Here is a 14,144-nt window from a genome sequence, read left to right as displayed (position 1 = left end):
AAGACCTTGATTTTTACCCTTTTGGAGCCTATAGTTATTCTCTAGTTACTTTTGACATTTGGACCCTGAATCCTAAATAAGTTAGTAGCTTTCATTAGGGAAAGAGTTAGTGTGGTGAAGATTTTAATGCTTCGACAGCTATACCATGCATTAAACGATTTCTAGAGGGCTGAGAAGCAGGATACTGAGTTCTAAGATTAGAACTAGCCACTAGAAGAAGTGGGGAATGAAAAAGTTAAAACTTTAAGTTGACCCAACTGATTCTGTCTTGAGGACAAATATGCCTCAAGGCTAAGAACAAAATACCATGTTTAAAGAAATGGCCTAACCCCAAAACAACTGGACTCAATAGGATATGTCTCTGCAGTCCTGAGAATAACAAAATACAAAGGTCAGTGTGCCCCAAAATAGAGTGGTCTAGAGTTGAATCGTGTCCAAAATAGACAGAGTGTGCCAATTTGAAGGAACCAATAAAATTGCTATGTGCCTCTTGCTAAATGCTTATGTAATTTTCCCTATAAATACATTTGAGTATGGGGTCGACTCTCCTATCTCCTGCATGAGATATGCATCATCCTTAGAGCTCTGATCTCCTAAAATAAACCTCTTGCCTGATTGCAACAAGATAGGCTCTTTGTAAATCCTTGGGTTCACATTTCCTGGTACTTGACTGAGGGGCTTCCCCAAATTTGGTGGGGGTCTTACAATATCATCCAATTGTACATTTATAATTCTTATCCACTAAAATTGTTTTCAATGCTGTATGTGTTTACAATTCAAGAATGCATCTCATGAGAGAAGACATTGAGTTTCAATTTGGATGAAACAATGACTAGAAGCTCACAGTGTTGCAGAAATTTGTTCCCTACCTACTCCATTGAGCAGGAATGGCTTTCTACTTTCACCTTATGATAATTGAATTCAGATCCTCATATTATGGAACAATGGATATTATGCTCCAAACCATTTCCTTAGCCCCTTTCAGACTTCTAGAATGTACTCCAAGTACTAGCAAGTGAATAGGAGGAGATAATGGCTAATGTTGGAAGATGTACAATCCAATTTTTATCGACAGAGATATACAAAAATGGCAACTGCTTTTCAATAATTTTCTTCACAGTGACAGTAAGCAAACTTTCATTCTGGCAAATGTGTTGACATAAAATAATACTGTGCAGATGGAGTTAATGGGTTTAGGCTAGTTCGTAAACTCATTGTCAATTCACTACTAGTTAACTTATACCAAACAGCAGGGAGAAGGACTCCTATGGAAAGGCTCATGTAACGATTGGGGCACACTGTTATGTTTTCATTATTATACTGTCATAATCACAACTAAGCTTGAATCAGTGCAGTGTGTATTCCTTATTGCCAGCATAAGTTTTCCTATTCGTGACTGTCAAACATTTGCTTCCTTACTCATCAGCTTAAAAGCTTCTTGAAAAAATAGAAGCTATTATTATTATTATTATTATTATTATTATTATTATTATTATTATTATTATTACCATTTAGTCATTTTTTTACACTCCATACTTGATCGCCCTCCTGGTCCACCCTCTAACTATTCTATATACCAGACAAAAACACGTAATGTCCAAAAGGATGTCTCCACCCAAAAGCCTTCCCCACTCCCTAGTGTTCCAAATCTCTGGAAGATTAGTTGCATTGATGGCACCTGTACTGTCAACAGCTATTCTTAATTGGGCAAAGTCCTGAGGAATTAAAAGAAAGACACATTCTCATTTTAGGAGAATGCTGTTTACTCTGTAAATCCAGCTCAAGACATAAGGTGCAAAACAGTATGGAAATTCCCCATTTGAGTGCTTGGTGTGTGGTGGGGAAGAAGGGGCTGGGCGCATTGTTCCTAACAGTGCATGTTCTCCGACTGAGTCTAGACTGTAAGTCCTCTGCTGTATATGTATTGGGGACCTCATATAAGTTGGTGTATGCTGCATGGTTGGTGGCTCAGTGTCTGAGAAATCCCAGTGGTCCAGATAAGTTGAGAATGCCAGTCTCCTTATGTGGTCACACTCTTCCACAGCTTCTTTCAGTTTTTCCCTAATCCAACCAGAGAGATCAGCAGTTTCTCTCCATTGATTTGATATAATTATCCGCATCTGACTTTCAGATGCTTGTTGGCCTTTCAGAAGGCAATTATGATAGATCCTTCTTTGTAAGCACACCATAGGATTAAAAATTGTGTCAAGCTTTGGGGCCACCCCTTGAGTTGGATCTCTACTGGGCCTGTCACTGTACCTCCTATTCCTCACTCTCTTCTCCAATTTTATTGCCACAGTTCTTTCAGAAAAAAAAAGTGATTCTGAGTTAGTTTTTGACTGTAGGATAGCAACCCATTCTTCTTCTTGATGCCTTGTCTTTTCCTGGAGGTAGACTCAACAAGTTCCCTCTCCCCATTATAGGGTATTAAGGTCACTCCCACTCCCTTTGAGTCCTGAAAGTCTCTCACTTCCTGTCAGAACCAAATTGAGTCTTATCTATTTGATGCTCTCATTAATGAAACAAGAGGTTAGGGATCGATGCAAAAAGAAGAGGTTTATTAGTCCTCTGCACTGGAGAGGTCTACATCCAGAGTGGAGGCAACTCCAAAAGTGTGTTACAAACAGTTTTTATACTTTTTAGGGGTACAGGTTACATTAGCAAGGTTATAATTTAAATTTATTGTCTAAGCATATTTATCTTTAAATGTATTGGTCAGTGAGAATATGCATCAGAAACCTAACTGGGACTTTGTAGCGGATCATATAGCTAGCTGTCAGTCAGCATATTTATGATTCTCCTGAGAACTGTTTATTCAAAAAAGTCCCTTAGGCCAAGGCAGTGTGGGCTGCTGGGTCATTGTGTCTGCAAAAGTGAGAGGTAGAGAATTACTCACATCCTTCATTCCCAAGTCTCTGAAACACTCTAGAGCCACACCCCAACCTCCTACCCCTCAAGGTAGCCTGTTTTCAGATTCTTTCTTCTGGCCCACAGGTTTTCAGTCCAGTTTGGAAACTCTTTGCAGTGTTGTTTTTTTCTCAGCAGGTTATCAATATTTTCTGCTTGTATATGTATGTTGTCATTGTTGCATTTGTTTTTTTTTTTTTTTTTTTTTTTGCATTCACTTAATAATTGATCATTGAGAACAAAGCCTTGAATATCACAGTCACTTCCAACACTGGCTAGGATATTGCTTAGCTTTCAAACTTAGTGTCTTTTGTGCTTCTTTAAGGCATGAACTATGCACTAAAAAGAATTATAGACGTTTCCTCCCGGCACTTTGTAATTTTCTCTTGAATTTATTTGTTTTATAATTTGTTTGTTCTTTTACTGCAAGATCATATTACATGAGAGCAATTTTCAGTCCCTGTGACAGGCGAAATAACAGATATGCATGTGTTATGAAAATAATATTTAGTTTTAAATGTAACTTTTATTTGCCTGTTAATTGTCATCTCTGAGGTTTATTGTCACCATCTGGTAAACTAAGTCTAAAACTAAATATGAAGTGTTCATGTTGTGGGAGCATACATGAAAAAGTAGAGTTATGTTAATGTTCAAAACATATGCTAAAAACAATGTTAAATATTGTCAACTTTAGGCTAACAAAAATAGAACAACATAAAACTATCTTATATTTGTACTAGATGAATTGCTACAATTATAATCACTTTTTAATCTTCTGTAATTTCATTGAGAAAGATAGATCCCAATATATGAGGATACTTCAAGGAAGCTGCTGCTTTGGAATGCATTCCTCTGTGCATTGCGATTTAATTGAAGCAAACCTTCCTTCATCATAGCTCACATTAAAATAATTTACAAAATTTTATAGCCAGTGTGCATAAAATATTTTATCTACATTAGAGTGCTCTACAATATAATAGTGAACAAACAGTGACACACACATGATGGATTCTTTCAAAACCTTAGGACAGGAAGGTGATGCACACAGACCTATGTGCTCTCCCTTCCCCTATAACCCATAATACACGTATTTTTAGAATAAAAAATGTGGACATGACAACACTAAGATAGAATTGACCAGAATGTTTTTGTTGTATATGAGAAGGTGAGAATATCTAGAAGCATCTGGGAGAAGAGTCCAGGGAATCAAGAGAAACTAGTACACTGATCTGGCCAGTACAATTAACCAGACCATGGAGAAGGGAGATAGAAGCAAACAAGAGGAAGAAGAGACAGAGGAAAGAAAGCTAAGGAAATAAAACAAACAATGAAACAAACAAACAAAAAACAAACAAACTAAACAAACAAAACACCAAAGTGCCATGAGAAGCACCAGGAGAAGGAGGATCCTGAGAAGAATCAAGAACCCTACAAAAGTTATTTAAAAATATATAAAATTCATTGATTTTATATCAAAGAGATCCTGGGGAGGGGAGGCAAAGATTAGGATAAATAGAAGTTTAGGGGGCTTGGGTGAGAAGTGCTGAGAGGAGCTAGAAATCTATAAGGCTATCTTTCAATTCTGTGAGATTATAAAACTTAGCATCCTCTCTAATTCCTTAATAGTCCTTTCAGGTAGCCACTTATCCTTAGTGTCTTTGAAACAAACCAGTCTTCAGATGTTGAAACTATCTGAGAGGTGGAGTGATAGGGAAATGCCCTCAGAAGCTAAGGCCACTCATATTGATTGTACTTTTGATTTTTAATTTTTTCACTAATAAAGACCTATTTCTCAGTATCCCAATTTAACATATACTTTATGCTCGAAGGATTATAAGGAAAGTTCTCATCCTGATTCATAATTACTTCTTGGAGTTGGTCACACAATTTGCCTGTCATTGTTTTTATTTTCTGGCAGTGACTATAGACAAAGTTATTTAAAAGTGAATTCAGATTCTTATGGGAATGATGTCACTTGTTTCTAGAGTTGAATGGAAAATGACCAATCTTCTGGGACAGAATACCAGGAGATCCGGATCCCTTAAGTGAGGGATAGTGTCTCGCTTGATACTTCTCATGCCTGCAGCTACCATAATGGTGTAACCCTGCACTGAGGTGAGTGGTCAGAGTGTAAGTGTGGTAAGAACTAAAGATAATAGAAAGCAGAATTTGAGAAAGCCGCACTTGTGCTCCAAGAAACATCTCATATTTGTGCCAAGGGACTCTCTTAATTTTATTATACTTAAAATTTATATTAAGAATTTCTTTCAACAGCTCTGCTGAATGAAGGGAAGGATGGAAACTAAGAAGAAAGATCAGATCAAAAGAAAATAAAACATAAAATATCCAGAAATAGATTTTAAAAAGTAAACTTTGGTATAGTTTAGGAAGTGAGCAGTTGAATGGTCTTGGAGGAAGTTGTGGCTGTTTTCAATTCAGGGCAGAGTTTTCTGTCTCCAATCCTCATTAAACCTTGTGATCCCTGTTCTTCCCATTAGGCTATACTGGATTTCTTTTCTCCACATACTAAATAAACCATTTTAATTCCTATTCTATGAATAAAATATGGTGAGTAAATATATATTTATGCTAATTTTATGTAGTAATGCACACACCTAATTTATATTCAAGGTTTCTAGACTATAATATATTTTACTTTTTTAATAGGAATGAAAATGCCTTCTGAAAACTTTGCCATGGGAATTTTTCTCTTCTTCCAGATTACCATGGGAATCTTAGGCAATTCCTCAATATTATTTTATTACATCATTTTGATGTTTACTGGAAAGCATTTAATGCCCAAAGATCTGATTATAGAGCACTTGACTATTGCCAACTACTTGACTATCATCTTAAGAGGTATTCCACGGACAATGTCATATTTTGGATTTAAAATTTTTCTGGATGATATTGGATGTAAATTAATAGTGTATATTTCAAGAATGACACGGGGGATGTCCTTGTATGCAATATGTATATTGAGCTGTTTCCAAGCAGTCACAATCAGATCTAGCAATTCCAGATGGACAAAGCTGAAATACAGAGCCACCAATTGCATTGGTCCCTCCTGCTCAGTTAGTTGGCTTTTTCACTTGCTTCTAAACATCTTGATTGCAGCAAGAGTGTCAGGTCCCACTGATAAGGAAAATGTGACTAACAGTTTGAGCTATGCATACTGCTCATTGTTTACTTATGACAATGTGAGAACTGTGCTGTACATCTTCTTACTTTGCTTCTCAGATGTCTTGGGTCTGTGCCTCATGGCCTGCTCAAGTGTCTCTATGGTGAGTATCCTTTACAGACACAAGCATCTAGTCAAAAATATCCACAGTGCTCAACACTTTCTGAAAGCCTCACCTGAAGACAGAGCTACACAGATTATCCTCATCCTTCTCTGCATATTTGTCATCTCTTATTCATTCCCTTACTTTGTGGCTCTCATTAGGGCCTTTTCCAAATATCCAGTGCCATGGGCACTAAATATATTTATATTGATAGAAATATGCTTTCCAGTAGTTTGCCCCTTTGTTCTCATCAACAATATGAAGTCCAATGTTAACCTGTTTTTACTCTGCTTTGGTAAGAGATAAACTCCTTCAAGTACTAAATGACCCTGGTCATCTACGCAGTCAAGTATTTTTTGACAGTGCTAATACTGTAATTTGAAAACAACTAGTCACTTATAACAGAATCCTTCATTATATGGAATAATCAGTAGTTTATTCTTAGAAGGGCAGGGCTTTCACAGATGCATTATTTACTTTCTTGTACCTTGGATAAATTACCTGACAAGGCACCTCAAAGAAGAAAGGTTTCTTTTACCCCACAGTCTGACATTTCTGTTTACTGTGGTAAAATATAACTGGTATGTAAGATCAGTTCACGAAGAGAGGAGCATGACATATACACTATTGTTTAGTTTACATTTAGAAAGTTGAGATATGAATTTTGGACCCATTTTTATGACTCTACATCAGCATAAGGAATAATAACACCCAAACTCATAGTGGGTTCTCTATAGTCAATTGCAATTGAACCTATCTACAACAGGTACACAGTAATATTTATAATGATATATGATAACCACAAGTCTTTACCATCAAGTCAAATCACACACACACACACACACACACACACACACACACAGTAATTTTAACTATAAAATAATGTATATTTTGTTATACTTCGCATATTCAGATTTTTTTGTGAGTAGACCTATATTTGCAATCTAGGTGTTAGAATTCTCATGATCATTAGAATATTTCCTGTATCTGTTCTGTGTAAAAATTGCTTTCCATTACTCCTTATCAGTTAATATATTGATGATCAACCAGTAGATGGGCAGTAGAAGAGTAAAGGGTAGGGTTTAAAAACCCATTTTTGGAATCCTATTAAAAGAGACAGAGGAAGAAGAAAATGAGCAGAGTGACCGTTTGTGTGGACTAGGAGAATTTGAAATAAAGTTGGGGTGAAAATGAATGATAAGGAAACACAAAAACTACAGTGAACCAGGACAAAACCAAGATGGCAAAGAACCAGGCAACCAGCTGGCTATTAGCAGTCTAGTCTGGTTAGGTTAGGATATCTTAAAAAGTGTCCAGCTTAGTGCCAGCACCTTGTTGATAAGAACAGTATGCTGTCCCTTAATTCAGCAGCTGAATGAGCTAGAACAGATATAAAAATTCACTGATATCTGGGAGCAAAATAGGGCATTAAAAAGACCCCCATGTAATTATATTTATAGTTGATGTAAAAAAAAATGTGGATACAGAGAACAAGCTTGGAGCCCAAAAAACTCTGTGATGGAATAAGTTTCAGTGAAAGTCAAGGAAGAATGGTAGAATAAGCAATGTTGAGAACTTCATTTTTTCTTTCAGTAATTTACTTACTTATTCATTTTACCTCTTTATTTAATGCACCCTCCTTTCTCTCCTCCAACTTCACTCTTACAAATTCACTACTCAATTATGTCCTCTGCTTATCTTCAGAGAAAAAGACCCCACCCTCTCATAACTTTACACCCTGGGATTTCTAGTCCTGGAAGGACTAAACACACCCTTCCCTACTAAAGCCCAGTCAAGCATTTCAGTTAGGGAAAGAAGAACCAATGGAAGGCAACATAGCCATAGACAACCCTGCAACAAAAGTTAGAGAAACTACATGAAGAACAAGGTATATATCTATTCCAAATATGTAGGGGGAGCTAGATACAACAAACAGTCTTTTGGTCATATTTATTTCTTCACAGTGAATTGGAGTTAGGTAAATGGGATATGCACAGAATCAGGTCTATTTGGGTTGTGTAACCACACTTGGCATGCATGTTGCTTTTGGCCAGGGACTCTGATGAAGTTCAGCTATACTCCCGTTGCTAACTATATGAAGTGTTAGGCTGAGCTCCTGCCAATTGCTGTGACATACATAACTCATATCTGGTATACACTGTTGGAATTTTGTAAAGACCACCCCACAGTCACCTGGCAAATGCTAAGTATATTCTTCCTGAGTTACCTGACACTATAAAAGGGGCTGCTTGCATTCTCCTCCCCCCTTGTCCCCCCATCTATTTCTCTCTCCTGTTTCTGCTCTTTGCTCCCCTGCTCTTGCTCCCTCTTGCCCGTTCTCCATCATTCCATTCACCCCTCTATCTCCAAGAGCTCATGGCTGGCCTCTGCTTTTCTACTCATCTTCTCTCTCTTCTCTCTCTCTTCCTACTATCCTCTTAACTCCTCTTTCCATTCCCTGAATGAACTTTATACTGTTGAATAGCTAGTCGCTCTGGGGGAAAGGATCCCCAACATTGGTTCTGCAGAGGCATCCCCTTGCCTCCATGCCTTGCCACACCTCCATAGTGCAAATCCTTTCAGTCTCTTCATATTTTTCCTAACAGACACAATACCTTTGAATTTCTCAGAGAAGCATATACATAATCCACATGGGAAAAAGTCCCAGGGGTTCAAGAGGGAGTTGAGGGGCACCTCCTAATTAGGTGAGTCAAAATTCATTGACGTACCACTGCAGGTTGAATGCCACAAAAGTGAGCCCTGTAATGATGCCAGTCACAAACCCATAGAAAGCAGAAATGCCTCCCCTTGTGCACAAGAAGATATGTGTGGCCAAATCACAGCAGGAGATCTAAGACACAGAACACACAGATGATAACCAAGCACAACACAACTTTAATCAGGTTCAAAATTTATAAAATTAAAAGGATTAAAACAAATGTAATGGAAATTAATAAAATATGTCTTGTGGACTCTACATGATGAAATTCTGTATGCTTTACTGATAAAGCAGAAAGAAAGAGAGAAAGAAAGAAAGAAAGAAAGAAAGAAAGAAAGAAAGAAAGAAAGAAAGAAAGAAAGAAAAAGAAAGAAAGGAAGGAAGGAAGGAAGGACAGAAGGAAGGAAGGAAGGAAGGAAGGAAGGAAGGAAGGAAGGAAGGAAGGAAGAATTTAAGTGGAAGTGACGCATTAACAGTTACGATTTTTTGTATGTTGGTATTATTTAACCTAATAATTAAAATGCATCCTTAAATAAATAACAGGTCTTTAGAATTACAAGAAAGGGAAAATGTGAAACATAAAGACTGGTCTTAGAAGAAAAAAAGGGAAACAAAATTATTTTTTAAAAATGAATATATGGAGGGATAGATTCAGTGGTTAAGAGCACTGTCTAATGAACCAATGGACCCAGGCTCAATATCCTGCACCCATATGGAAGCTAATAACTATTTGTAGCCGTAGGTCCATGGAATCTGACTCTCTCAAACATGTGAACATACTTTTTAGTAAGTAAGTTTTCATAGTTGTCTTCATTGAATATAGTTTATTTTTTTACTTTTTATAAAAAACAAAGATAAAAGAAAAAATTTTAAACATTTTTGCATAAATGTATACAAATACATTTTTGTCAGTGCTTGGCTTATTTTTGCTTTTTTTTTTAAGGTTTGATACTCTGCATTAAGGTCTTACTAGTTACAATGAGCAAAAAGTACATGTAAAACAGGATGTAACCCAGAATTAGTCAAAGTTTTCTTGGTGTGTAAGGATTGATCATAATGTTTTTTTTCTTTTTTTTCTTGAACTTCACACAGTCTGTAAGTTGTTCCTAGGTCAGTCCGAGCCTCTGGGGTTGGCATCCCACTATCAGTGACTGCATATTATGTCGGTTCTTTTGTGACTGGGTTATCTCACTCAGGATGATATTCTCTAGATGCAACCATTGTCTTAAGAATTTTGTTAAGTCATTGTTTCAGATAGCTGAGTAGTACTCCATTGTGTAAATGTACCACAATTTTTGTATTCATTCATCTACTGAAGGACATGTGGGTTCTTTCCAGCTTCTGGCTATTATAAATAGAGCTGCAATGAACATTGTGGTGCCTGTATCTTTGTTGTATATTGGAGTGTCTCTGGGGTATATTGCTGGAAGTGGAATAGCTGGATCTTCAGGTAGTACTATGACTAATTTTCTGAGGAATCACCAGACTGATTTCCAAAGTGGTGGTACAGTTTACAACACCATCAACAGTGGAGAAGTGGTCCTCTTTCTCCACAACTCACCAGCTCTGCTGCAATCTGAGTTTTAGATCTTAGCCAATATGACTGGTGTAAGGTGGAATCTCAGTTTTGTTTTAATTTGCATTTCCCTGATGGCTAAGGATGTTAAGCACTTCCTTAGATGTTTCTCAGCCATTCCATATTCCTAAATTGAGACTGTTTTGTTTAGCTCTGTACCCCATTTTTAATAGGGTTGTTCGATTCTCTGGTATCTAGTTTATGAGTACTTTGTATACATTGGATATTAGACCTCTATCTGATGTGGTGTTGGTAAAGATATTTTCCCATTCTGTTGGCTGCTAAATGTTTACTTGACAATGTCATTAGCCTTACAGAAACTTTGCAATCTCATTAAGTCCCATTTGTTAATCTTTGACCTTAGAGCTTGAGCCATTGTACCTTAGGGTACAAGCCATTGGTATTCAGTTCAGGAGAATTTCCCCTGTGCCTATGTGTTCTAAGGTTTTTCCCTAAATTCTCTTCTGATAATTTCAGTGTGCCTGGTTTAATTTGGAGATCTTTGATCCACTTGCACTTGAACTTTGTACAAGGAGATAAGAAAGGGTCTATTTTCATTCTCCTGCTTGCTGAGTGCCAGTTGCACCAACACCATTTGTTGAATAGGCTGTCCTTTTTCCTTTGAATGTTTACAGCTCCTTTGTCAAAAATCAGGTGACCATATATGTGAGGGCTCATTTCTGGATCTTCTATTCTATTCCATTGATCCACGTGCCTATTTCTGTACCAGTACCATGCAGTTTTCATCACAATTGCCTTGTAATATAGCTTGAGGTCAGGGATAGTGATTCCCGCAGATGTTTTCTTGTTGTTGAGGATGCATTTCACTATTCTAGGTCGTTTGTTATTACAGATGAAATTGCACATTGATCTTTCTAACTCAATGAAAAATTGGGTTGAAATTTTGATGGGAATTGCATTGAATCTGTGAATTGCTTTTGGTAGGATGGCCATCATTAAAAAGTTGATCCTTTCAATCCATGAGCATGGGCAATCTTTCCATCTTCTGAGACCTTCCTAAATTTCTTTCTTTAGAGGTTTGAAGTTCTTGTCATACAGGTTCTTCACTTGCTTCGTTAGAGTCACACCAAGGTATTTCATAGTTTTTGAGACTATTGTGAAGGGTACCTTTTCCCTAATTACTTTCTCCACGTTTGTCCTTTGAATATAGGAAAGATACTGATTTGTTTGAGTTAATTTTATATTCAGCCATGTTGCTGAACTTGTTTATCAGCTGTAGGAATTCTCTGGTGGAATTTGTGGGGTCACTTAAGTACACTATCATGTCATCTGAAAATAGTGATGTTTTTACTTCTTCCTGTCCGATTTGTTTTCCTTTGATTTACCTTTGCTGTCTAATTGCTCCAGCCAGGACTTCCAGTACTATGTTGAGTAGGTAGGGGGAGAGTGGCCAGCCTTGGCGAGTCCCTGATTTTAGTGGGATTGCTTCAAGTTTTCCACCATTAAGTTTGATGTTGGCTGTCAGTGTTCTGTATATTGCTTTTATTATGTTTAGTTATGAACTTTGGATTCATGTTTTTTCTAGTACTTTTAACATGAAGGGGTGTTGAATTTTGTCAAATGCTTTCTCAGCATCTAGTGAGATGACCATGTGATTTTGTGCTTTGAGTTTGTTTATTTGGTGGATTACATTGATTTATTTCCTTAAATTAAACCATCCCTGCATCACAGAGATGAAGCCTACTTGGTCATGGTGTATGATAGTTTTGATGTGTTCTTGGATTTGGTTTGCAAAGATTTTGTTGAGTATTTTTACATCAATGTTCATAAGTGAGATTGGTCTTAAGTACTATTTCCGTGTCGGGTCTTTGTGTGGTTTAGGGATGAGAGTTATTGTAGCCTCAAAAAATGATTTAGGTAGTATTCCATCTGATTCTATCTTGTGGAATAGTTTTCAGAGCTATCAGATTTCCTCTCAGTACTGCTTTCATCGCATCCCATAAGTTTGTGTTTGTTGTGTTTTCGTTTTCATTGAATTCTAAAAAATTTTTAATTTCTTTCTTTATTTCTTCTTTGACTCTGTTGTCATTTAACAGAGCATTGTTAATTTCCATGTTTATGTGTGCTTTTTGTTGTCTTTGTTGTTGTTAAAGACCAGCCTTAGACCATGGTGAGATGAGAAGATGCATGGGAGTATTTCAATCTTCTTATATCCATTGAGGTTCGTTCTGTGTCCAATTATGTGGTCAATTTTCGAGAAGGTACCATGAGGTGCTGAGAAGGTGTATTCTTTTACTTTAGGATGATATGTTCTGTAGATATCCAGTTGGTTCAGAGTCTCTGCTAGGTTTACAGTGTCCTTGTTCAGTTTCTGTTTCCACGATATGTCCATTGGTGAGAATGGGGTATTAAAGTCTCCCACTATTATTTTGTGGGGTGAAATGTATTTTTTTAGTTTTAGTAGGGTTTCTTTTATGAATGTGGAACACATATGTTAAGGATTGAGAGTTCCTCTTGACAGATTTCCCCTGTAATGAGTATAAAGTGTCCTTCCTTATCTTTTTTGACAACTTTTCATTGGAAATTTACTTTATTCAATATTAGAGTAGCCACTCCAGCTTGCTTATTGGGGCTGTTTGCTTGGACTTTTTTTACAATGTTTTACTCTGAGATATTCTCTGTCTTTGTCTCTGAGCTGAGTTTTCTGTATGCAGCAAAATGCTGGATTTTGTTTATGTATCCATTCTGATAGCCTGTGTCTTCTTATTGGGTAGTTTAGTCCATTTATGTTAATAGATATTAAGGAATAGTGGTTGCTGTTTCCTGCTATTATTACTTTTGTAGGTTGAGTTTTGTTTGTGGCTCTTTCCTCTTTTGGTTTTCTTGCTTAGGAGTTTTCTTGTTTTTAGTAGGATGTAGATCCCCTCATTGTATTTGGTTTTCCACCTATAATTCGTTGTAGTGTTGGGTTTGTGGTCAGATATTGTATAAATTTAGATTTGTCTTAAATATCTTCATCTCTCCATCTATGGTGATTGATAGTTTTGCTGGGTATAGCAGCTTGGGCTGGCACTTGTGCTCTCTTAGGGTGTGTATGGTGTCTGTCAAGGCTCTTGTAGCTTTCATAGTCTCTGTTGAGAAATCAGGTGTGATTCTGATTGGTCTGCCTTTATATGTTACCTGACCTTTTTCCCTTACTGCTTTTAGTATTCTTTCTTTGCTTTGGGCACTTGGTGTTTTGACTATTATGTCCAGGTGGCAGATGGTCCAAGCCCTGTTCTGTGTTTCAAACCCGCCAGGTGAGAACAGAGTTCCCAATGCTGGGTTCCTGGTTTCTGGATCAGGCAGGGCAGGGGAGCGCTTTCCGTGTGCACTAGGCAGAGATCTCTCTGCCCCCTGGCTACTCGGATTCCCTTCTCACCATGCCTTTATCTCTGGGCATTGCTGGTCCAGGTGGCAGATGGGCCAAGCCTTGTCTGCACCCCATGAATAGAATTTATTAATAGAAGAGAAATATCATTTTACTGGACTTAAATTTAAAATTATAGAAAAAATTTTATTCATTTTGTATTCAGAAGCTAATGCTTTGCTCAGAAAGCAGGTTTCAATTTAGACATTAATAATTGTTGTGACTATTGCATCATCTTCTGTATCAATGATGTGTGAAGATTATTTCCCTTTACCGCTGATTGGTTAA

The 14,144-nt window shown here is 37.1% G+C and overlaps 1 protein-coding gene across 1 annotated transcript; it reads left to right on the top strand.

Annotated features, from left to right (window-relative positions):
• Positions 1-5,576: 5,576 nt before the first annotated feature.
• On the top strand, positions 5,577-6,497 carry LOC308413978 (vomeronasal type-1 receptor 4-like; the record flags this gene model as incomplete). The annotated part of the gene is made up of 1 exon (XM_080909147.1): positions 5,577-6,497. One exon carries the CDS (start codon positions 5,577-5,579, stop codon positions 6,495-6,497), a length of 921 nt encoding a protein of 306 aa, XP_080765273.1.
• Between the last annotated feature and the right edge of the window lie 7,647 nt (positions 6,498-14,144).

This window comes from Micromys minutus, assembly GCF_963924665.1.
Source record: "Micromys minutus genome assembly, chromosome: 32".
Lineage (NCBI taxonomy): Eukaryota > Metazoa > Chordata > Mammalia > Rodentia > Muridae > Micromys > Micromys minutus.
This window is presented reverse-complemented; position numbering and strand designations above follow the sequence as displayed.